Source organism: Strongylocentrotus purpuratus, unplaced genomic scaffold (genome assembly GCF_000002235.5).
Source record: "Strongylocentrotus purpuratus isolate Spur 01 unplaced genomic scaffold, Spur_5.0 spur5_scaffold_12, whole genome shotgun sequence".
Taxonomy (NCBI): Eukaryota; Metazoa; Echinodermata; class Echinoidea; order Camarodonta; family Strongylocentrotidae; genus Strongylocentrotus; species Strongylocentrotus purpuratus.
The window spans coordinates 10,602,252-10,626,532 of record NW_022145597.1 but is presented as its reverse complement, the minus strand read 5'-3'; the positions used below and the strand labels follow the sequence as shown (position 1 = coordinate 10,626,532).

General features: G+C 39.0%; 2 protein-coding genes across 2 annotated transcripts; one reads left to right on the top strand and one right to left on the bottom strand.

The window, feature by feature from the left end:
- Positions 1 to 1,681: 1,681 nt before the first annotated feature.
- LOC115922622 (organic cation transporter protein-like) lies at positions 1,682 to 23,998 on the bottom strand. The gene is made up of 11 exons (XM_030981805.1): positions 23,544 to 23,998; positions 11,648 to 11,798; positions 10,193 to 10,444; positions 9,424 to 9,654; positions 8,026 to 8,222; positions 6,806 to 7,129; positions 6,239 to 6,373; positions 5,451 to 5,536; positions 4,582 to 4,702; positions 3,894 to 3,966; positions 1,682 to 2,847 (listed from the first exon to the last, which is right to left on the bottom strand). The coding sequence occupies exons 2-11, from the start codon at positions 11,762 to 11,764 to the stop codon at positions 2,635 to 2,637; spliced, it is 1,749 nt and encodes a 582-aa protein (XP_030837665.1). The 5' UTR covers positions 11,765 to 11,798; positions 23,544 to 23,998; the 3' UTR covers positions 1,682 to 2,634.
- Positions 14,223 to 17,831, top strand: LOC115918529. Its single transcript, XM_030981806.1, has 3 exons — positions 14,223 to 14,575; positions 15,608 to 15,802; positions 16,837 to 17,831. Exons 1-3 carry the CDS (start codon positions 14,227 to 14,229, stop codon positions 17,622 to 17,624), a joined length of 1,332 nt encoding a protein of 443 aa, XP_030837666.1. The 5' UTR covers positions 14,223 to 14,226; the 3' UTR covers positions 17,625 to 17,831.
- Positions 23,999 to 24,281: the final 283 nt, after the last annotated feature.

The following is a 24,281-nucleotide window of genomic DNA, read 5'->3' as shown; positions in this document are numbered from 1 at the left end:
CGCGGGTGTTTGCATGTGTTCGGGCAGGCGGTGGGGGTGGGTGGGGAAGAGGGGGCGGGGGTGTGAAGTGGCAAACAATGCCTGTGATCCCCCTTGGATCTACCCCCCCCCCCCACCTCCCCCACAACGCCAGAGGAACCTGGGTATGCCTTTGCGAGATACAAATCCAGACAGGTTTAATGAGCTGGTTAGCCTGCGGTTGTGGAGAAACATCGCCTTTAAATAAAAATAAACGACGACAACAACAAAACGGACAAAAATAACACTAGCCGGTCAATAACAAAATGAACTTTCTATTTTGTTTAATTCTCCCAAGTAATACCGCTTGCTACAGCAGCTAGATTTATAAGTACACAAGAATACAAGACGCATGATTATTGGGATAATAAATTGTTCAAACTAGACCACAATTCTTTATAATGTTCCCCAGTGATCTCAAACATAACAAAATGTAGTTCTGTAATAAAATACTACACATTATTCCATTTACAGTCACATTAAAGACCTTTTTAACATCATAACATAATAGGAAATGAATAGAAATATACAATTGTATACACATTGCAATGATGTAATTTGAAATTAACAATTGTATACATACGAAACTAATGTAAATTTGAAAATAACTACATGTATGCATATTCCTTTGATGTAATTTGAAATTCAATGATTTTATACATATTCAATTGATGTAATTTCAAATTATATAATTGTATAGGTATTAAATTTAAAAAAATGCATGTATGTTTCGTTGATACCATTCACAAAAATCAGAATTGTAGATTATCATCAGTGATATCCACTTCATACTGGACAATTTTTCTTTTTTGACAACATTTGCGAATTAAGAAAATACACAAATAACTGCCAAATTACCTAACTGGGGTTCTGTCTGAAGTAAAAAATATAAAAACATTACTCTTAAATACGCCTATATGACTAAAATGTAGTGTATGGTAATTCCATACTGTACAAAATGCAAAACATCCATGATACAAATATTCACCCTGAAAAGATATTAAAAACCACTAAAACCATTTTTACATGATAAAAAACGAATGCCACCTATAAGTACTATACTATGCTTGTATTACTTTAAGAATAGAATGGTAGACGAAACCGCGCCAATTGCAGGATCATGAATTTGAGAAATCTGTTATATGGTTATTATAAGTAGATTATGATAACAATAACAATGATAACAATAATAACAAAATATTCAATATCAATATAAATAATACTACAAATAAAATACAATACATGTTTCTTAAAAAGCGCTTAACCATTAACTGCTAAAAGTGCTTACAATATAATTGTATCCCGATAAATGGACACAATCACTATTCTAAACAATAACGCACAGATTTCCCCACTCCTGTGAAACATTCCTGCAAGTCGCCTTTTGATTTAAGATAGTGTAATAAGAAAGTAGATTTTGAAACCTTTCCAAGACCACAATATGTGATTTGTATACGAAAAAATAATAATAAGAAAAAAAAAGCCTCAGATGATAGCACCAAAGAAAAATGACACATACACAATTTCCCTCTTAGAGCAGGGCCCGTCTTATATAGAGTTGCGATTGATCCAAATCAAAGACAAGTCCTCCAATCAATCGCAAGTTTGCATTTTAGTATCTCTTAAGTACATAGTTGCGATTGATATCAATCACAAGCAAGTTGCGGTTAGTATCAACTCTTTATAAGAAGGGACCCAGGATTAACTTTTGATGACTCCTTTCATAACTTAAAGATTTGTTTATTTTTATAGTAAATACATAGTACATTCTAGTGCTAATGCCACATGAAAAAGATTGCTAAACACGACTAGAATTATTCAAAACATTGGACTCAAATAACCGAATCCAAGCTGTGTGAGTAGTACTATATATGTATATTTTCGGTGCAGTGTTGCAACTGTTCCTAATTTTAATTAATATTGGGTCAATTTTCCAAAGCCGCACAGTACTCAATTACTCTTATTTACAACATTTTCAGCCGTTTTCAAATATATTTCAGACAGTCCCTCTAATCATGCAATTAAGTGACAGCTATTCAGCATTATTCTTAATTATGCAAGATGCATTATAAAAATCGAAATCAAATACACGAACCAATGAATTACAATTCCAGGACAATCGGGAAAAACATGATTGAAGGATGATCCTACATTATGCTCCGGTATTTATTGCTTCTAACGTGTTTTGAATCATAATCAAAGATAGATGTTAAAGCCACACTGTCCTACTTGTAGCTACTTGCTCTCTCTATATAGAAACAAATGCCTAATCGGTGACCATTGGTCCCCCATAATCCTCTTCTTGAGAGCTGAGTTGATGAGATAACCACCTGTGCAGTGACCTTATAATCCCTAATATAAACTAGTACAGATAAGCTTTAAGAGTATTACTTGTAAGAGGGTATCAGGTTAGGTTGAGGGCTAGGTTTAGAGTAGGGTATAGTGTTTGGTGCAGGATTAAAGTTAGGTACTCAATTAATCCAGGGAATTGGCAACGGAACAACTGCCGCAGGAGTCTGTGTCGCAATACCGAATGAAGCCCGCGTGTTGGACAAACGTAGAGGGCGTCTCACGAATGCAGCTGTGTTCCATCATCGCGTCAGCGCTCAGCGTCAACTACGTTTCCATGGCCAGGTTTCTTTCACCGGCGATATATGGCGATTCCGCACGGCTTGAGTGAATGGGTTTAGTTTTGTGGAGGTTGTTGCCCTCTTCTAGAGTTTCAGGTAGCGGGCGGTCGAGAGTTTCAGGAAGGAACAAAGCGATGCCTCCGCAAAAGAAGGATGAAATGCCGAAGATAAGAAGTGGACCAGGTTCGTAGATCCTGTTCTATAAGAGGGATAGGAGGGGAGTGTAAATTTGCAACGAAACGCCAGTTTTACATTTAAAAAAAAAACTTGTTTAATAACGGCACGATCGCACAAGCTTTCAAGAAATCGACCTTAGGCAAGTTCCAAAAACTTCGCTTACTACTTTTTTTAAATGTGGGAATATCACAATGACGCCTCATATAATCTTAACGAGATTAATATAGATACTTCGAAAGAGAACCGAGATGTGACGTCGTACTGGTCAAGCTGGTTCCAAACAATTGCATGCGAAACAGAAATGTGGTGATCGCATCAGCTAGGCCCTAACACTGAATTTTCCCTGCTCAAGGCCCGTTGTTTGAATGATTTCGCGGTGAATATCATTCGCAGGCTCTCTTTTTTTAAAACAGTAGCCTGGGAAGCAAGCGAATAAAACGACAGCACTTCGGCTCTCTGTAGGGTATTTAAATTGCTTAAGTTTGATTTCCTTAATTTTTTTTTTTTGCGATCGTGTGTAAAGAACAAATCCCATTGCATTATGTTTGCAAGTTCCAAGGAAAGGATTTTTCTCTCGTTTTTGTAGTTGAATGGTTGGTTAACCTTAGTATAATTTTAATTCAAATGCATAATTCATCCAGGAAAATATAACCACATAAACGACGTGGTTAAACTTCCTATTTAGAAGGGGATAGAACCCTCTAAGTATTTTGTTTATTAGTTTCCTTTTTCAAACGTAATGCTCGTACAACTACGTCTAAGACTTAGTTGTTCAGTTCAGATTATAACTTCTACTAAAGATGATATAAGAGAGAGGACAAAATAGACGAATAAATTGTGTACAATGAATTAAGGGTTCTTGGTCGAGTGGATAAGGCATCGGGCTGTGTATTTCATGGTTCAAGCCCTACCGCAGCATCAATGTCCTTTGGCCTTTGGCAAAATATTAATCTACTATCAAATGGAACACTTGACTTTCAGTGGCTTAGGGTCGCTGGGCTACAGCCAGTGTTAAACAGTAGGATGGATATGTGAGAGAGTATGAATGTAGTTATATTTGGTTCTTACTAGATAAATAACAAAGGGAGCCATGACACCGCCGACACGGGACCAAAATGAGCATAGACCAAATCCAACGTTTCTGGTGAATAAAGAAAACAAGATGGAGTTTAATAACAAAACAGTATACATACATAAATCATCCATATCACGAGTCGTGGTCAAGTGGATAAGTCGTCGGACTGAGGATCAAATGGCTCGGGGATCGAGGCCTACCATGGCACTTATGTCCTCTGGCAAGACATTAATCTACATTTCCCACTCTCGAAGAAGGTGTTAAATTTGGACCGATGGGAAGGAATTCCATCAATGATGTGAGCACTGAAATTGGTATAGCCTAACAGAGCAGGGATATTATTGGAGCACAATGCACGGTGGATTGCCACAACCAATTTTGTTATTGATATCATTGGTATGTCGAACAATTGATTAACATGTTATTCATTTATTTATTCAATTTTTATTAAAATGTATTTGTATCTAATTTTTTTTTTATATTCCTTTTGCTCGAGGGGCCTGTTAGTCAAGTTGGTCATATATTTTATTCTTTGCAGTTTGGCTCCATGTACCCAAATTTTGTAAACTTTATTCAACAGGCCTATTGGGTAAATATTACCTAACTTTTCTTAGAGAGCAATTAAGTTAGTACCAACAACAACAACAACGACAACAACAAATTCATCATTTAACCACCTACCTGATCGACGTGGGGAAGATCTCGGTTCCGTATACGAAGACGGTGCCGAAACTGCAGGTGATGCCGAGCTTCCCGATCATGGCGAAACTAACGATGACGGGCTGCAAGTTCGTACCATCGGCTGTAATTAAATACAAATCATCAGTCAATAACTCTGGCAAAACAAATGACATTTTGAGAATAACAGTACCAATGTGTACAAATTAATAAGAATAAAAAATATACAAAGCGAACAACTGTGACATAGTAGATTAAGAACAAAAAGTCGTCAACAATTAATAATGAGATTGAGATTTAATATAAGGAAACTAATTGAAACAGGATGGGAAAACAACACACATTATATTAGTGGGTAGGAAGTCAACAGGAAAGCAATAGATTAGTCTTTAACACACAAAAGGGTGTTGTGTTATGTGGGCAAAATGTTCTATAAAGAGAACTGTTAAACGTTCTTTTTCGTATAACAGTTCTTTTCAGAAATCTTGCTTAATAACAAATCATGCACCAGTCCTTGGACTATTTTTTGGTGCTACCGTCACCCCCTTTCTTTATATGTCCAGGGGAGAGTTTCGCAAAGACTAAGATCGACTTTAAGTTGGGCTATGGCAGGCCATTCGTTGCTCTCACCATTATGATCTTTAGATAATATTTTTTCCTTCAATAATTAACTATCCACAAATGTAAATTCTGTAGATTTGTAAATCCCTTGAGAGACCAATGCCAATAAATAGTGAAAGAAAACAGTGGCATGAATGACCTGCCATAGTTAAGTCCAACTTAAACTCGATCTTAGTCTTCGTGAAACACTTCCTAAGTATTCCACCGTACAAACCTACAAAACGTATCTGACATCAAGTCTTTATGCTTACCTGATGTTTCCGGAACATAAGCTGTGATGATACAAGCGACAGCAGCTACAAAGTTAGACACGACTAATGTCGGTCGCCTTCCCCATCTACAACAAGGTGAAAATTATCATTATACAATTATTAAAAAACGTTAGCCTTGATAACGGCTAGCAGGAAAACGAAAGATTCACATTACAGTAGAGGAAAATCCGAAAAAGGGTGAAACTTATAAGGCTTCTAATCTTTCAGGGGATATTTTCCCTATGCTGTTCCTACACACTATGTTGATGTGTAGGGAAAAAATAACCATCAGATCGATTTAAATCAAATCACTAACATGAAAAGAATGGAACAAAGTGCATAAATAGTTTTCTTTTATCTTTCCCAGAACTCATCCTTCTCTTTGTTTAAAGATATAGACCAGTTCTGGTCATGCGATTGCATTGTGAAAGAAACTTTGGGGAATCGATCAGTAAAGGTTGATCATCTAGCATATAAGTATTGGTGTGAACTGCAAGGTTCTGAAATCATCAAAATGATAAGAGATTTAGCCCAGTCTTGGTAAAGTTACAAGCACTGTGCACAAAAAGATGTATATGGGACTACGCGATAAATATTTATATCTATTCGGACTGGATAGATATAATAATTTACCAAATATATCAATTAGTAGGCGGTTTCCCGGCAAATTTGTATCATCACGTATGAGTCAAAACATATTCTTTCACATGATTGGTAATAAGAGCTTCCATTTCGATTTTTTTAGAGGGGGCGTTTCAAAAACTGGTCTATACCTTTAATGAACTTACTTGACCAGTGTATACATAATGAGAGTGTATGCCGGTATCTCGACAAGGCCGAGAAGGAAAAAATTGAGGTATTTATCACCGGCAAGCTCACTGCTGTTCAGAGACAATCCGTAGTACACCAGGCTACACATCAACCTGTTTAGAGGGAAGGGGGGGGGGGGGGGGGGGGAGGAGGGGGTAAAGGAAGAGAGAATGAGGAAGAAAGGTTAGAAATAGAAAGGTTAAAAATTTCGGGGTAGAGAAAGAACACCTTTATCAATCGATGCCTAAAAGATGTGACATTGATGGTAGTGCTAAAAAATTGAACTAATTTTTTGATTGATGGATATCTCTTATATCAAGACAAAAAAAGAGTGAACTCTATGTTTTTGGCGAGCGCGAATTCCTCGCCATCTTCAAGATTTCTAAAGAATTATTATCACATAATTATCCCCAAAGGTTTTTTTTAACACAGTTCTTATTCTGAAACATTCGAGCTGAAGTCATAAATTACGAGAACCCACCCCACCCCCTCCCGAAAAAACAACAACACTAGAACCAGCAAATGTGAGAAATAGTAAGATTTACCATTGACAGAACATATTGACTGAGTTTAAAAACAGCCTTTTCTTTCTGAACAGGCCGAACACTGTGGTCAGCGACGATGTCGACGTCGACTTCCTCACGTGATTAACCGCCATATCGGCCTCGCCTTTCTCCGATTCGCCATTCGACATCCCTTCCGTCGACTTCTTCTTGTACGTTTCCTTTTTCATGGCGAAGTCATCGTCCGAATTGGTCAAGACCGGGACATGACCGAGGTTGTTGAATTCCGCTATTTTCTCGACGACTTTTTGCGCATCGCTGGTACGACCCCGGGAAAGAAGCCACCGTACCGACTCGTGGATTAACCTACACAAAATGAAGTGGAATAAATGAATTAGTATGGAATCGGTGAAACGTTGATATGTTTTCTTTCTCCTTCACCTTAGTGTACATTATTGTTGTCGGTTTTGTGAGAATTGTGTTTAATTAACGCTCAATTTGTTTGTCAGAAGGCTCAAGCGACGGATAAGGTTTATGATTCCTAAAATTACATAGGGTATTTTATGAATTATATGTTGCATTGCTCCAAAGATTTGTTATTTCAAGGATTCGTTATACTGACGATTTGTTTTTTAATCAGAATACCATTGCTTCAAAAGTGAAATGAATTTCATTTTCCGAAGGTTCGTAATTCGGTAAAATTCCCTATAAATAAGATACGATGCTACTTCATTTCCTAGATTTTATATTAATTTACTCAATTTCGAATCTTCGGAGTGAGGAGCCTTCGGATTTATGAACATTCGGAAAATCGAATCTATCTAAACATTGAAACTGTGGAAAAACATGATAATTCGGATTATGAACTCTCGGATCAATTAACCTTCGGAATTATGTACCTTCGGAAAAAAAAAACGGCATGTAAAAATGGTAGATACCACAGTTCCCACACCCCCCCCCCCCCCTCCTCTCGGAATTATGAACGTTTCCAAAAACTGACATGTATAAACTGAATAAAATAGTTTCCATAATAAAATCTGTAAACATGTTGTTGCCTTGTATTTCTGTTTATACACCCTCCCTCCATTAGTCTGCTTTTTTATTTATTTTTTATTTTTTTATAAATTTTTGTTTTTGTTCCCTTTTTTCCTCCACTTTTATCGAATCTTGTAAATATGTATTTCTCATGATTGTTTTTAAAGAATATACAAATTAAAAAAAAAAAAATAAATAAATAAATAAAATAAAATAATGGACCTTACCAGTAATAGAATATTGCCAAGAAGCATGGTATGGAGATGGCAATCTGCATCCAGCGCCAGTCTTTTAGGAGCCACGCGATAGGAGCGAGGAGGGTGACGCCTAACCCCCATGAAATATTGTTGATGCACGCTGCCAGTGTGCGCTTCTTGGGTGTGAACATCTCCACGACGAGCACGTACTCGACGATGTTGATACCCTGATCAAGAAAGAGCGGAGAATGTCAATAAACTCTCTGTATCTACTAATTCTTTTTTAATTTAATTTTTTAAATATTTTTTAAATATTTGTTTTAAATATTTTTTATCAGTGCTTCATGAACTATTTTTTGGGAATTGTCGTAGTATGTGGAGATGTCGTGATACGTGGTTCATTTACTTGACTCTCAATTCAACGTTGACGGTTCGAATCCTAGCCCGGGATTAACGTCAGTTAGCAAGACATTAATCCACGTTTGCCACTCTCCACCCAGGTGTAAATGGATACCTGGCTTTTGATGGGGGTAATAATAATTACGGGGCTCTCATGAAGAACAGCGTTGATGATGAAGAGGCTTCCCTTGGTAAACAAAATTATCATTATTATTATTATTGGATCACTTGAGAAGCTGAGCTGATTTATTTGCCGAATGAGAGAAGAGTAGGGACTTAATGGCCGGCTGTACTAGTTCAGCCAGAAAGGATTAGACCAACCAGCTAGCCAGCGAGGTCAATATGGCAGGTGGCTATCTCATTAACTCAGCTCTCAATTAACATAAGAAAAAGAGGATCATGGGGGACCAACAGGCATCGATTGGGGAAGTTTTCTATATAGAGGGAGCTACAAGTAGTGCAGTGTGGCTTTAACTAAACAAGAAACGCCTTTCTCTGATGGGAAACTGACGAGTGCGCATCACCCAATTTCGAAGTACGGGAGGGGCAAACAGAATTGAAATACCCGCTTATAAACAAGGAGTTGTACGTGGGTGAGTTAATAACAAAAACATTTAAATTTTTGTTAAGCACCCCCCCCCCCCCTCCCCAAACTTGTCATTAGATATCTTTGAATTTGGTCGATAAATAGCAAAATACCACTTAGATCTCCTGCTGTGAGTTTTTTTTTATATTCTGAAGTGGAATATAAAAGACGTGAAGGGTCAAAATTACTTCATGAACCTTGCCTGACATATACAAAATGTAATTCTAAAAATAGCTCTCTAAAAAAAGAGAGTGAACTTTCATTCTTTTTTTCACTTTCTTGGGAGTGACGTCCGTGACCACTTGTTTAGGAGTGAATATCGATTGATTTTCGAGTGTTCTTTAAGAAGAAAAGAGTGAATGTTCACTCTATTTTCACTACATTTTCACTCTCCAGAGGAGTTACGTCAGTGATCACTCGATTTTTAAAAGATATATACTTACATTTTCAAACATACCCACAAGAAACCAGACGGAGACGAACGCGTAGTAGTTGTAGAGGAAAGCGACAACCAGTCCACATATTCCTTCCCCGATGAAGGACACGATCAAAACGGTTTTTCGTCCATATATGTCCGATAGCTGACCCGCACCGAACGCCCCCACCATCACCCCTGCAAAGTAAACGGATTGTGCCGTTGAGGGCCAGATGTCTCGATCGCATACGAGGTTCATCTGTAGAAGACATCCGAGCAGATTTGGTTTATATGAAAGAAAAAAAAATGAAATTAGAAGAAAAAGAAACTGCCAAGTATTGGAGAATTGACCTTGAAAATATAGAGAATTATTTTGGTAAGAATTGGATAGAAAAACTAGAAACATCAGAATTACGAATCGAATATCGAAATGAATCGCGGAACGGCCGAAAAAGGCTACTGGTTAGAATACTCCACAGGGAGTGAAGAGTGTTCTCTCTAAAGTGCATAATCACAAGAAAATCCAGTGAACGGGGTAATAATATTGTAAGCACTTGGTTCGGTTAATGGTAAATGGCTTTGTATATAAAAAAAAACGCGTATTATTTATATATAATCATCGTCGTTTTTAATATCATTATTATTATTAATAATAATATTAATATTGTTGTTGTTATTATTACTTGTTATCATCATCATCATTATCATCATCAATATTATTATTGTTGTTGTTGTTGTTACTATTACTTTTATCATCATCATCATCATCATCATTTTTATCATTTACGAACTGATACCTCGATAACTGCAGTTGACTCCTCGGGGTAGATGGTGTAATATTCCCATCCATTCTGACATCCAACTATTTTTGTCTGATCCGTTATCATCTCCCCTTCTTTGACGTCATACATCAGACAGTTCTCGTAGCTCTCGACGCCGAATCTGACAGCGCCATCATCGGTCTCGTTCTGCAGCACAAGCGACTGATTGGGAAAGGTGTTCGGTGCAGGGTTGCAGTGGTAGTATTCCGGCGTGGCCAAGGTAAAAGCCTGGCCAGGGGTTTCCGGCAAGAAAGTACAGAGACAGAGACCAACTTAAGAATGAACATACTGTTAATGATATGTACAATGAACAGAATTTGTCACTGAATGCTACAAAACTTGAGTTGAGAGACATCAGCCTCCCGAATATAACTGAAAAAATAGTTTCATTCATGTCAGTTTATTAGTTTTACTAGCTACTAGTATACACACGGCCGAAAAAGATTTTTTGACCAAAGCAATCCGAGGAGGTTTGAATAGCCATGCCGATCTTTTACTGAGACATGCAAAGATAATGATGACATGATGGAGTCAGATACTAAAATGTACCTTGCAGTTTTCGACAGTTCTTCCATTCCAATTATTTACTTGTTATGAGTATCATCAACTGCAGCAGCTAGCTAGAGGGATAACTTGTCCAAAGTATGAAAAATCTTTAAAATGTTGTACTCGACAGGTATTCCTGTTGGGTTACCTTCTTTTGATTTTATCCTTTTTGGAGGGGGCGGGGGCGCTTGTAAGATTTTTCAAAAGATATATGCGTTGAACGATTTGATAACCTGTTTCCGTTTTTCTTTTTCTTTTGTGTTTGCCACGGGTTATTCAAGAAATGTACCTGTTTTTTATCCAGAATACAGGATTCTTCCCTCATCACCACCAACATCAACGCCACCACAACATCGAATAACACAATCAACACCACTACCATCATACCCCCCCATTACCATAACCAGCACCACCGTACCACATCACCACCACCATCTCTACCACCACCATCACCCTATCACTACCACCACAATCCCCATTATCATCACCATCTCTTTCATCACTATTACTACAACCAACACCACCATCACCACCAACAAGACTCCACCACAATAATCACCAGCACCCCCATTAACCACCAGCCTCGGCATCACTACCACCACCACTACCACCATGACAGTCACCACCATTACTATCACCAACACCACGACGAGGACCACCACATCACCCATCATTGTCACAATCACTACCTATACCATTACCAACACTACCACTATCACCACCACATCGTCACCAACAGTATCACCGTCACCACTATCACCACCACCATCACTACCAACACCATCAGCACCCCCACCATCACTACTACCACCACCATCACAACCACCACCACCACTACCACCACCACCACCACCACCACTACCACCGCCACCGTTTACTGCTTACCCCTGAGAATATCTGCCAGGCAGGGAACCACGTCCCTGATACAGTGATGAGGATGAAAGCCAGAGTCTGGTATTTACCCCAGTCTTTAAGCTCGTGCAAAACATCATCCAACTCCATCCTGATACTCTAAATCGCCAAAACAGCGTCGTCTCTGGAAAAAAATGAATAGTGATAAAGGAGTGTGAAAGGCTGAAAGGTACACTTGAGTTTTGGCTATGCGGTGGTATTGTACATTAAAGTGTCTGGAGGTGCTCAGTTTGTAGAGCAGTGGTTTCGTAATCCGGCGACCCGGGTTCGAAATCAAAGCGATACGCTAGTGCCCTTTGCATTAATCCTCATTACCAGGTCTCTCAGAGAGGAACTAAAGCCGTCGGCCGTCTGGTTGCTTACTAACAAGCATTTATCATGCTTTCTTAGCAGTCAGGTAAAATAAACACCACTGCTACTACAACTGGATTCAGGTGGAAAGGATTTTTTTAAAACCACAGACATAACAAAATGATAGGGGTATATCGTGAGGTTTTGGTATCATTAATCTGATATGAATCATATTTAAAGCTAGAATTACATGGTACCCCAAAAGAGCCCCTTTTTACATAGGACAAGTGCCCCTTTTCTTTTCTAATAACTGTCCTTTTCCTCTATTTTCATCTCTGATGAGTACCTCCTTTTTCCTTCGTATTAAGAACCCCTTCCCATTCTTTTAAATGCCACTTTTCTCCTCTGTTAAGTGTCCCCTTATTTGACAGGTACTCCTTTTTAATTCCGTTCTAATAAGTACCATTTTCCTTCGGATAAATGCCCCTTTTCCTTTTTATATGAGCCCCTCCCACTTTTCAAAGTGCCCCTTTTTACATCTTATAAATGCCCCTATTTAAATCTGATAGGTGCCCATTTACATTCTCGCAAGTGACTTTTCTCTGTTGAGTGTCTCCATTGCCCTTTTTATTTCGGCACGAGCACCTTTTCTTTTCTAACTGTCCTTTTCCATGTTGATAAGTGCCTACTTTTCCTTTCTCCATAACATGCGACCCTAATTCAATGAGACTTAGAGCCCCCTTTTCAATAATTGTCCCTAAACTTCGCTCGCTACGCTCGCTCGCATGTGTAGATGCTCAAAAACAAAAACAAACTTATAAAAGAACTTTCAGTCTTTCTTCGTTAGATTTGGTTTGTTTTTTGTTTTCTTTATAAGATGTAATTTTTCGCACTGGGATCTCACAAACTTAAAATCTGACACACGCACTTAGATCGAGGGACCTGGCCGAGGCCAATGATATTGTTTATACTTTTTCTCGATTTTGGCGGGAAGTAGTTGTGCGATGACTCGAAATAAGCCAGTTTACGGTTGCAGTCTGAGCATGAGCAGATAAAGGTCATTTGTACCAAAAAGGTAAAACCCACAGAGATGAATACTGGATATGCGCTCATGAAAGTTATGTAACATTATTCATTTATGCACCAACGGTACATTCTAAGATACGCAGGTGGAAGTATTCTTTTCAAGAGGGCAAACAAAAGGTATTCACGTGTTGTGGACGAGTGGATAAGTCGCCGGACTGTGGATCACAAGGTCCGTGGTTCAAGTCCCGCCGCAGCACGTCCTTTGGCAAGACATTGATCTACATTTGCCACTCTCCACCCAGGTGTTAAATGGGTACCCGGTAGGATGCGAAAGCTAATGTGGTTAGATTAGCAAGTGTGCGCATGTAAAAATGATGCCTGGCTGGAATACTCCCCAGGGAGTGGAGAATGTGCATACATTGTGTGCGGGTAAGCCTGAATCCAATGACCGGGATAATAATATACTTATCTGTAAAGCGCTTTGTGAGGGCCTCCGGTCCTGAAAAGCGCTATATAAGAACGAGCTTATTATTATTATTATTATTATCTTGGACTTTGGCAGTTATTATTCTAAGATGCTCAAAGTGGAACTTCACCATGTGTAAAAGATCTGTGGATATTTGGGGTCATTTGTACCATGAGCTATCTGTAAACTCCCTTATTATGATGAATCAATCTGTTTGACCTATGCTGAACCCGCCTCGGTTTAAAGGAAATGCGGGTGTCTGCGAATGATTATTTTATGAAATAAATTTTGTTACAAAATGATTTGTATCTAATTCATTTGTTAATATTTTTTTTTACCGAATTCCTTTTGTTACAAAACTCGTACCGAATTAAATTGTGTTACAAAGCGATTTGTACCGAATTAATTTTGTTACAAAATGAGTTTTACCGCATTTTCATTTTGTTACAAAATGATTTGTACCGAATTCTTTTTGTTACAAAATACGTACCGAATTCTTTTTGTTCCAAAATACGTACCGAATTCATTTTGTTACAAAGCACCTTGAGAAACCAAGCGTTATCCTGGCTTTTCGTTTAAAAATCACCTCATTTTGTCACAGAATACACCCAAAACTGAACTTTGTAAACCGGGTTTGTAACAAAATGAGGTGATTTTATACCGAAAAACTAGGGTAACACTTGGCGCCCCATAGTAACCAGCTGGCAGTACACACATGCACAGCGCGCGGTCGATCGCTAGCTTTCAAATATCACCATTGCTGGTCAAAATGAAGTGTTGCATGCATGTAGTATGTGCTCCGCGGCAGTCAAATTTGACGGCTTTTTCCCTCTGTTCTTGGGTAAAATTTCGAGAATGTGCCGAGAGATGGAAACGTCTATCTAGCGGTTATTCAGATAAGGCTAAGAAGGTTTGGTCAGCTCTTGATTTAGCTGAAAACCAGACTCTGAACAAATTTAATGACATCAAGTTTCGATATGGATACCACCGCAAGTGCTACCAGCGATTCACCGATGTTTCGTTGCTGACAGCAGCCGAAAGATTGCTACAACAGCAGCAAGCCTCTAGTTCTACTTCTGCCCAATCTCTCCAAAGTTCCAGTCGAGATGAAGAAGAAGGTTAGTAACGAGATGGATATGTATTTTCAGTTTGATAGGTATAGAATTGATCTCGAAAACTAAATTCGGGCGCAGGCTCGGAGCTCGGCCTCTACTACTAACTCCAGGGAGCTCCGCCGCCCAAAACGCAGGCGGCGTAGCTCCCTGGAGTTAGGCCTCTTCCAACTGGTAGTGCGTTGCAGTGCAGTGCAGTGGCGCGGCACGGCATCTCAATTTCCTGTTAACAATAATGTAAAGTATTACTACTATTTAGGGCTTATTCATGAAGGCCTTTGACCGTTCAACTTCTGGAATATATGACTGTAATTTATGTTAAAACTTGAAGAAGTTTAAATCAGGGCAAAGGCTTTTTTATGGTGAAGTTGAACTAATCAGTAATCACTAAATCTACAAGTGATCTAGTACATGTAAATGACCATCATGTTGTACATAAACAAAGTGTATAGGGCAGCTACATGTTAAAATCAAGTGATGATATACATCTTGTGTGTGCATGTTTTGTGCTACTTGTTATTTTTTACAGACGTGTATCAATCAGATGACATAATGAGATATCTTTATTTACTTCTGACGTCTGGGGACCGGCTTTTAAATAATTTAATGTCACCATCAAAAGACAAGATTCAGTCTAACCAGGCTCTGCTGAGTCCGTTTGCGAATTTGCTATTAATTTTGCGTCTTTTGATTATTGGATTCAAACAGTGCACCTTACGATAAATAGGCATGACTGCTAAAAGTGACATCGCGTGCACGAAGACAATAAAACAAATCTTACACATCAAGGCAAGGAAGAGCAGGTTAAACTTTAAAGTGCTCTCGATATCTGATAGAGAATGATCAACACAATTTGTTTGTCTGATTTAAATGAAATGTTTCAGTAAAACTACAACAACTGTGACTGCACACAGATTTTCATTTGAAATAAATGATTTGATATTACTTTGAAAAATATTAGCCGGGCATTTACATGTATGTTTGGGAATTTAACTCTTAATTTTGTTTTCCCTTTATTTTTTCCCATATAATTCATAGGTGACCAACAAGAGGCCACAGAAGAACCATCAGCAAAGCGTCTCCAGGTGCCGGAGTTACCAAGGGAATGCTGCCTATGCCGCTCAAACCGATATTGCCGGGAAAGGCTTTCAGGCAAGAGGATGAGAGAGAGACTTGTCGCCTGTCAGAAGCTAGAAACCAGCAGTTTATTAAAGAAGGCAGCAAAGATGACTGGTAATTATTTTGTTCTGACAAATTTCTTGATTTACTAAAAACTTAAAAGTGATTCTAAATTTCTAATAGTACGTCCCTGTAATTTTTCTAATGGTAAGAAAAGTTAGATGACTGTAAACAAATTTGGTACCACATTAGATAGTTCATAAGTAATTTTCTTTAAGATTTGACTGTTTTTGCATATGATTTGTACAATTTCTACACTTTCCGAGTTCTCTGTCTATATTTGTACCATTGATTATAAGTTCACCTTTGTAAAAGAGATTTGAAATAAAATCTGTCGCCTTGACTTTTTCCAATACAGTTTGGAATAAAATCAAAGTGAGACATCATTAACAGCTTTTGAAAGATATTGATTTTTATCCATGAACTTAATTCTTATACAGTAGGTTTGCGGGCGCACCATGTGAGAGAGAGAGAGAGGGTTGAGGAGTCCTGAAAAGGGCTCTGACTCGGTAAGCTTTCTTGGGGGAGTGTAGTCCTGAAAAGGACTGTTTGACCCTCTCTCTCTTCTTCTTCTTCTTCTTCCTTTTGAGTACAGACCTCTTTACAGAGTATTATTGTACTATACTGGGGGTGTGTGCAGGTGGACCACTACACCGGGGTTTCCCCCTACTCTTATACAAATAGTGCAGTGGGTTCTTAACATGCAAAGGTAGTGACTCTTCTCTACACGGGGCCTCCATTTAACGTCCTATCCGAGGACGGAGTGTTTTCCACTTGACATAACCTGTGTCTATGAACAAGGGAAGGGGCACGTTAACACACAACGCAGGCTTCAGTCATCCGCTTGGGTGGGAGTCAGACGCGGGATCTTTGGTTCGACAGACGGATGCTTTACCGACTGAGCCAACTCGCCTCTCTCACATGGTGCACCCGCAAACCTACTGTATATCTACATCACCATGCAAGCCGACACTTACAAGCAGCATCTAACTTAATTCTTATTTTTATCCATGAACTTAATTTTCTTTTATTTTCCGTTCCATCCCCCTCCCTCTTTTCCTTTCACCGTTTTCTCGTTCAAACTCTAGGTAATCAAGCATTATTTCTCCAGATCCAGGGCAAGGACTTAGTTGCATCTGAGGCCCACTACCATGCCACTTGTTACAGGGAAGCAACTAGAATCTTCAGAAAAAGACCCAGAGAGGAAGAGAACCCAGAAGAAGCTGCATATCTCATTAGTTATGAAGTATTTTGTAGAGATGTTATTGATGGGAGGATAATTGACAAGAAAGAAATCCTTAGAATGACAACATTATCAGTGATGTTTGTTCAGTGTGTACAGAAAAATCAGGGATTAGATGCTTCTTCCTACAGACCAGACACTCTAAAGAAGAGGTTGCGAAAGTCATACCCTCAACTGCAGTTTGTCAAAGCGTATCTCAGCCTGGAGAGTGAGCTGGTGATGGTTCACACCATTCCAGTACCGGATATCAAAGACTCTTTAAAAGTGCAAGAGATATTCACCTCAAGTGACAGTGAAGATATGAGCACCAATGATGAGAGAAATTTGAGCGCAACTCCAGCGACACATAAATTAGGGGATATGTATTCCACAGCTCGCAGCCTGAGGGAGGAGTGCATGGCTGTTGATGCATCCCAAACATGGCCACCAACCGGAAGGGATTTGTCTCTAAATGTTGCTAGGGACAAAGTACCAGTTAGGATATATAACTTCATAGCATGGATGATCGGAGCCTCAAATGAGCCAGTTGAGGACAGGCGAGTTATTGTACCAGACTACTTTGACAGAAGGATCCTGTCCTTGGCACAAGATATCATCTGTGCTACAAAACAAGTAAAGAAGCACCTACCATAACAGTCAGAGTCTGCCCTGGCGATGACAGTACGTCACACCACTGGCTCTGCAAAAATCGTCAATCTACTCTATGGCTATAGACACACAACATCACACAGGTCGGTCCTAGAACATGACACAGCTCTAGCTGAGAGCGAGATTAAAGCATATCTGCACTAATTTGGCCAGGAGGGATTAGACCTCCCTGCGTGGTCACTGACAGGTGGTTATCCAAATCAGCATTCAATTAACGTAAGAAAAGGGGGACCATAGGGGACCAACGGGTACCGCGTAGGCATTGTTTGCTAAATAGAGGGCGCAAGTAGCTACAAGTAGTGCCGTCCCACTTTAAGAAATCATCCATTGTTCCACGTAACATTCATAAGATGAAATTCACTTTGTTGAGTGGGATAACGTTGACTTTGGCGAAGATACGCGGAACAAACGGCATCATCGTGCAGAAGTCAGTTTACGACAATGCCGACGTTCGCCCTCGACCTACAGGTACACGAACTATGGAGAAGACAAGGTAGCGATCCTTGCAACTCCCATTCCCTAACCTAGCAACAAATTATGGAGGACAGAGAGGGGGGGGGGGGAGTGTCATCATTTGGTGATAATCTGGGAATCCAGGATTACCAAAGAGTGTAGAGTAATTGAAATATGCTAAGAAGTAAATACAGTAAAACCTGCTTTAGTGACCACCTGTCTTTAAAGACCACATTTGTTGTTTCCCTTGAAAATAGCTTCTCATTGAAACATGTACTAAAGGAACCTGTCTACAAAGACCACTTGTTGTGTTTCCCTTGGGCGGTCGCTATAAACAGGTTTGACTGTATCATGTTGTGTTGTTTAGTAAATGATATCAAGCATTTCATTTTTACAATCGAGGGTTTTGTTTTCATGTGCAAATTATCGTATTGTGACATAAACAAATTCCCTCTTTGTTATAATTGGAACTGCAACCAATTATTTGTGTGTACATATAGATTTATATGGACATGATCTCGATACCCATATTTTGTTCATATTGACGATGTTTCATAATGTATGTACAATAATATGTACGTAATGTAATAAATATTTGTTTACATGAACCAATGAATCTTTATTTATTTCCAGTGATGCAATCACTATAGATGTGGAAAGTGTAAACAAGCTGGTGTGATTAAAACAAAATATAGTAATTGCATTTTAGTGATTCTCAGTTAGAACAAGTCTGGATCAAGCAAATACAGAGATATGTTTTTGAAGGTGTATGTTTGTGCAAGAATGGGTGCATGTGTACCTTTTATTAATGAAAATGGCAATCCTACCCTTGTAAGAATTTCTTTTGTATGAAAGCAGAAAAATATAGGAGAAACAAAATAATGACAGTTTGAAGTGGATTGGACCAATAATAAGATTCTGATTCCATTCAATTTTTCACCATTTTTTCTTCTATGTTTTGTCTGCTTTTCCTTTAATGTGGACTTGGCTAACCCTTACAAAATTATACATGGGAGCTTCAAATGAAGTGGTCAATCATAGGATTTATAAGGTACTTGTTGAAGTGTGGGCGTTGCCGGGAGGGGGCCTAGGGTAATTTTTATCTTGTGGGAGACAAATGAAAATAAATTGGGGTAAGCACTTTTTTAAAGCTCAACAGGAGGGGGGGGGGGGGTGTTCACTCACTTTATTCCCTCTTCATCCACCCCTTACAACCAGAAAGGGGGGGGGGCTGGCATAGATAAAGGGTGTCTTTAAAATTCGGAAACACCCCTCTTTTGCCAGGGGAGGGGGGTGGGGTGAACACCTAAAACACCACCCCCCCCCCCCCCTCGATACGCCAATGACAATTACACATTCATTCATTACATTACGCACATTTATTTTGTGGGGCCTTGAACAGGGATAATGACGTCATAAAACAAAACTAGGACGTTTTCAGTGTCTCGTCCCACGGCCTGAAAAACAGAAAACGCGAAACTCTGCAAAATTGCACATGACCTTTTCCTTGGGGTTACAAGAAGTCGGGGACAACTTGATGGCACCTAACCACGATTTATGTTCTCGGAACGGATCTGACATTTGCTGGTAGCTTTTATACGTAATACGTGACGTAAATAATCATGGTATAATAATAAGTCATTGGTGAGGAAAAATAACTTTTTGTAGATATCAAAGAAGACAAGTCAAAAGTTCAAAAGACAAGGATAGTAAAACCATAATCCACATTGACCCGGCTCATATACCGAAACAAATTGTATTAGAATAAAATGAAATCTAAATATTTAGCGAACCCACACAAAATAGCGGTTAAGGGCAGCAAACTAAGAATGTGGGAGTGTAATTATGCGCCTCAGCGGACTTAGAAATATGAAATCAATTAAAAGTGGGAGCCGCGTGTGATGGGGGGGGGGGGGGGGGGAGGGGGGAGGGGAGGGGGCGTAATTAGGTTGCGGGAAAGCTGTGTGACCGCCATGCTCCGAGGTCAATATCCCACGCTATTCATAATTCACATTGAGGGTCATTACTCGTAAGGACCGCTATTCATAATACGAAATCGGGGTCGCTTTTCATAAACATGAATAAGGGGCGCTAGTACAATTTATATTCGGGGTCACCACACATAAGGACCGCTATTTATAATACGAGAAGAGGGTCGCTATTCATGAATTCGTGAATTATGAATAGCGACCCTCTTCCACAGTATTTTAAATAGGGACCCCCTATGACAAATGACTCTGATTTTGTATTATGAATAGCGACCCTCTTCTTCCATTATGAACAGTGATCCTGACGAATAATGACCCTTTTCTCAAAATATGAATAGCGGTCCTAATGAATATTAGTCCTTACAAATGTCTGTCCTTATGAATAGCGAGCGGACCCTCCCCCCCCCCCTAGCATGTGTCTTGGACGAAATAAAAGGCCGAATAATCATTGCCGCTCGGCTATATTGTGGAGCATCTGAACGCTAAAGTCTAAACCGACGTTCCTCCAGAAACAAGCAAGAAGGGTGAGTTCTGGGGAGAGGTGAACACTAATTTGTGAACGTTATTATTGTTATGTCATAAGTCTGGAAGAACATTAGACAAAAAAAATGTTCCCTGAAAAGCTTGGCTCTCCAATTGCCTTCATATTCTAAATATGACAAGTAACAACTAAAAAATTAGGCCCAATTTGTATGTCTCATGTTTGTGTAGTCCCATATCTTTCTGTGTACAGTGCTTGTTACTTAATACCAAGACTGTGCCGAATATCTTATTTTTTTTGATGACTCCAGAACCTTGCAGTACACACTAATACTTCAATGCTACATGATCAACTTTTCTGAGCGATGCCACGTCGTTTCTTTCACGATTCAATCGCATGACCAGAACTCAACTTTATCTTTAAAGCTGCTCGACGGTTGTTTTCAGTATTTAATTGTGTATTAGGCCTATGTTTGCTTCTCATGTTTGCTGCCATTGATTTCTACCTTCAATTCAATGACAAAAATCTTATTGATATGGGACGCACGCAGTTGAGTGATGTCAGTACCCTTCTGACCGGAAGGATTTGAAGGTGCCTTTTGGGTAAATCATTAAAAAAAGACAAGGGGGGGGGGGCATTTCGGTGCGAACGGTCTCCCAATTTGGTTGTACATACTTTTCTGTATGTAACCTATGTCACATTTTTTTAGGCAGCATCGAAACAAATAACAATCAACCAGAAAAATGAAAAGGAAAGAGAAGTAGGATATTGTGAAATGCAAAGCAAAATTATCGTTAATTTATCTTTTCCTCCTAAGTACCTTCTAATTTTGGAGTTAAACTAAAAATGTATTATGGATAAATTATTGAATATATACAGGTCCTGTAGAAAGGAAAAAACAAACACCCCGGGTCACTCAAGTGACTCAAGTTTTCCGCCACTTCACCACAGAGACATTACCGATTCGGCCAATTTGAGAAGCCCATACCTTTATTTGATTGCAACTTAAAAATAACAAAAATCCTTACCTTATAATTTCTTGCCCGGTTTCATTTAAACTGTCGCCAGTATGCTTCCTTGATTTGTTTGCTTTCTTCTAGAGTACTTTGCTATCAAGTTTGAATTCCCTTCACCTTTATCTTATAGCCCGTTATTAAGGAACGATGTTATTAATCTATAACGCCCGAGTAGTATTTGTTTCGTGTAAACATTGACCTAGCTTGCATGCTATTCAGACGCAATGACGGATGATACAAAGAGGTACAATTTACGGGGAGCATGATGGAGACGATGGCTGAGGTATTTACCTATTTTGATGGATTGAAGTTCAAATTAACGAGCATGAAAGATTCCTGAGCATATAGCACGATACAGGGAATAAAGAATGAAAAACCTCATTTTCTTTCTTAAGCAAACAATATGACTATTACATCTTACAAACATGCACGACAGACTGGCAAATATCAGGGCGTATCTAGTTAATGGTCATTAAGTATGGGTGACATTGTATAATCTAATTTTCTATTTAGTTTAAACAAAGACATGTACAGACATGTTACATTCAAATAATAATCAATCACGACTGAACAAATTCAGCCTACTCTAAAGTAAACACATAATTATGTTAGGCACATGGGGAATACGAAAGACGAATAACCAGGGAAATGAAAGAGACGATTGGGGGGGGGGGGGAGAAAAGACAAGATGAAGAGTTGCTATATTTATTTTAAAAAAAGGAAAATTAAATTACATTACCACTTTTAATCGATTTTCAACATTAAACAAACAAAAACAAAAGAAAATACAAACCTACAAAAATACAGCACATAGGCCTAACTTCGATTGAGGGACCCCGCTGCGCGTAGTTTTCGCATTAACCATCAGATTACTCCCGCTTTAAAACTTCGAGTAACTTAAGTTTCCCAAACCACGAGAGAGTGCGTTCGCATATGGTCCTTATTATATCCTTTGCAGTTTTAAACCACGAGCTTGCTTTACACTTCCTGACACCTGTGTAACATTTTAAAATGTTATTACGGAAAATGTTCAGTGCCTCTTGGCTTTGAAAATTGTTGTTAGACGCCAATGCTTATCCATCCCTCAAAACCGGATTTTGGCTAAGGAAGTTAGTATGAGGTCCAAGTTTCCATTTGTAAACGTCATCTCAATCCCATGGTCGGGTTTGACTCAATTAGCAGGCGTATTCATTCAATACATGTACGTCATACTACTTATTTCAAATTGCTATACATAACATATATAGTACACAATTATATACACAACTCAATTATTTTGAATGAATCAATCTTATCGTAATAACCCCCTCCCCTCCCCAGGTAACTAAAACATTCCTCTGAAATAGGATTGAGCTCTTAAAACTATAAATGATTATAAAACATAGCTATACCAAGATAGTGATAAAGAAAATGCAGTCATTACTTGTTCGTATCAAATCACTTCAGAGATTCATAAATCGTATTATTTGAGAAAACATGTCAAATATGTCATAGGCCTTTTAAAAAACAATTAAAGGGGCATGTTCCCCGTATTTCAGAGGGCGTTAAAAATACGTACCCGCTGGCGGACGGTGCTAGCTGCCTATTGACACCAACAGAATACGGCCCTTACGCAAATGGCATGTTCCGAATGCCCGATCAGCTGGCTTGGCGAAGGCAGGCAAGGCCGCGCGTACTTTGATTGACAGATGTATGCAAATGAGAAGTCGATGACTAGAGCAGCGATAACTACACTGGCGGGAACGTGCCCCTTTAATGTTTGTAAAGGTCGAATGAGAATATTTCAAAATATCGTTGAAGGTCTAGAAAATAGGGCTACAATTTGCACCAATATACCAATCCGCATAATATTGGAATATGATATTATGGAATATAACCGCATCTCTTATACACAAACACTCACACGAACACACACGCACAAACACAACACATCCTGAGCACACCCCACATAGCTTACGTAACTTACTATTTCACAGTTGAAGTTCCTCGTCTGACGTTGTTGATGGTTTGGTGTTACTGGAATTGAATCAAATTAAAGCACGTTCCGATGCATACGTACGCTTCTCAGATCAATTAGAGAACAGAACCGTTGTGCGAAATCGACGTCGTTCGCCAATAACGATTAAGCAACAACCAGCAAAAGTGAAACATTCGGTTTTGATCAAAACAGTTGAGGATTTTAATTTTTATTCAGATGTTGATGTCACGATTTCGACATCAACTCACTTGTACCAGCACATCTGTTTTAATTCCATCAGTAAATTTAAAAGAAAATGAGATACGTCTCAGTGCGAATAACGACGTCATAATTACGTGACCAGAAACCAAGAAACAAAGAATAATTGCGGTATGAGAACCTTGCAAAATATCATTCCAAGTACATGATTATATCCATAAAGCAGGCATTCCAGACAACGAAGAATTAATACAAAACAGAATCAAACATTGGATGGCTTTGCGCGGCCCTGATTAACCAAAGCTCCGCCAAATAGTGAAAATGTCATGTTTTAATATCCAGGTCCGTAGGCCTAAATAGTAATCGTTGGAGCTTGAATTGCTTTTCTGCCTTTCTCCAAGTGAGTTCTGCGAAACTTTGAGGGGCAGGCGGTTTATTAGAGTTAAACGGGGGTAAATATTGGCTCGCCCCCAAGACGGGGAGTTAGGATTCATCATGCATGATGTCAGCAGGCATTGGTGATCAAAG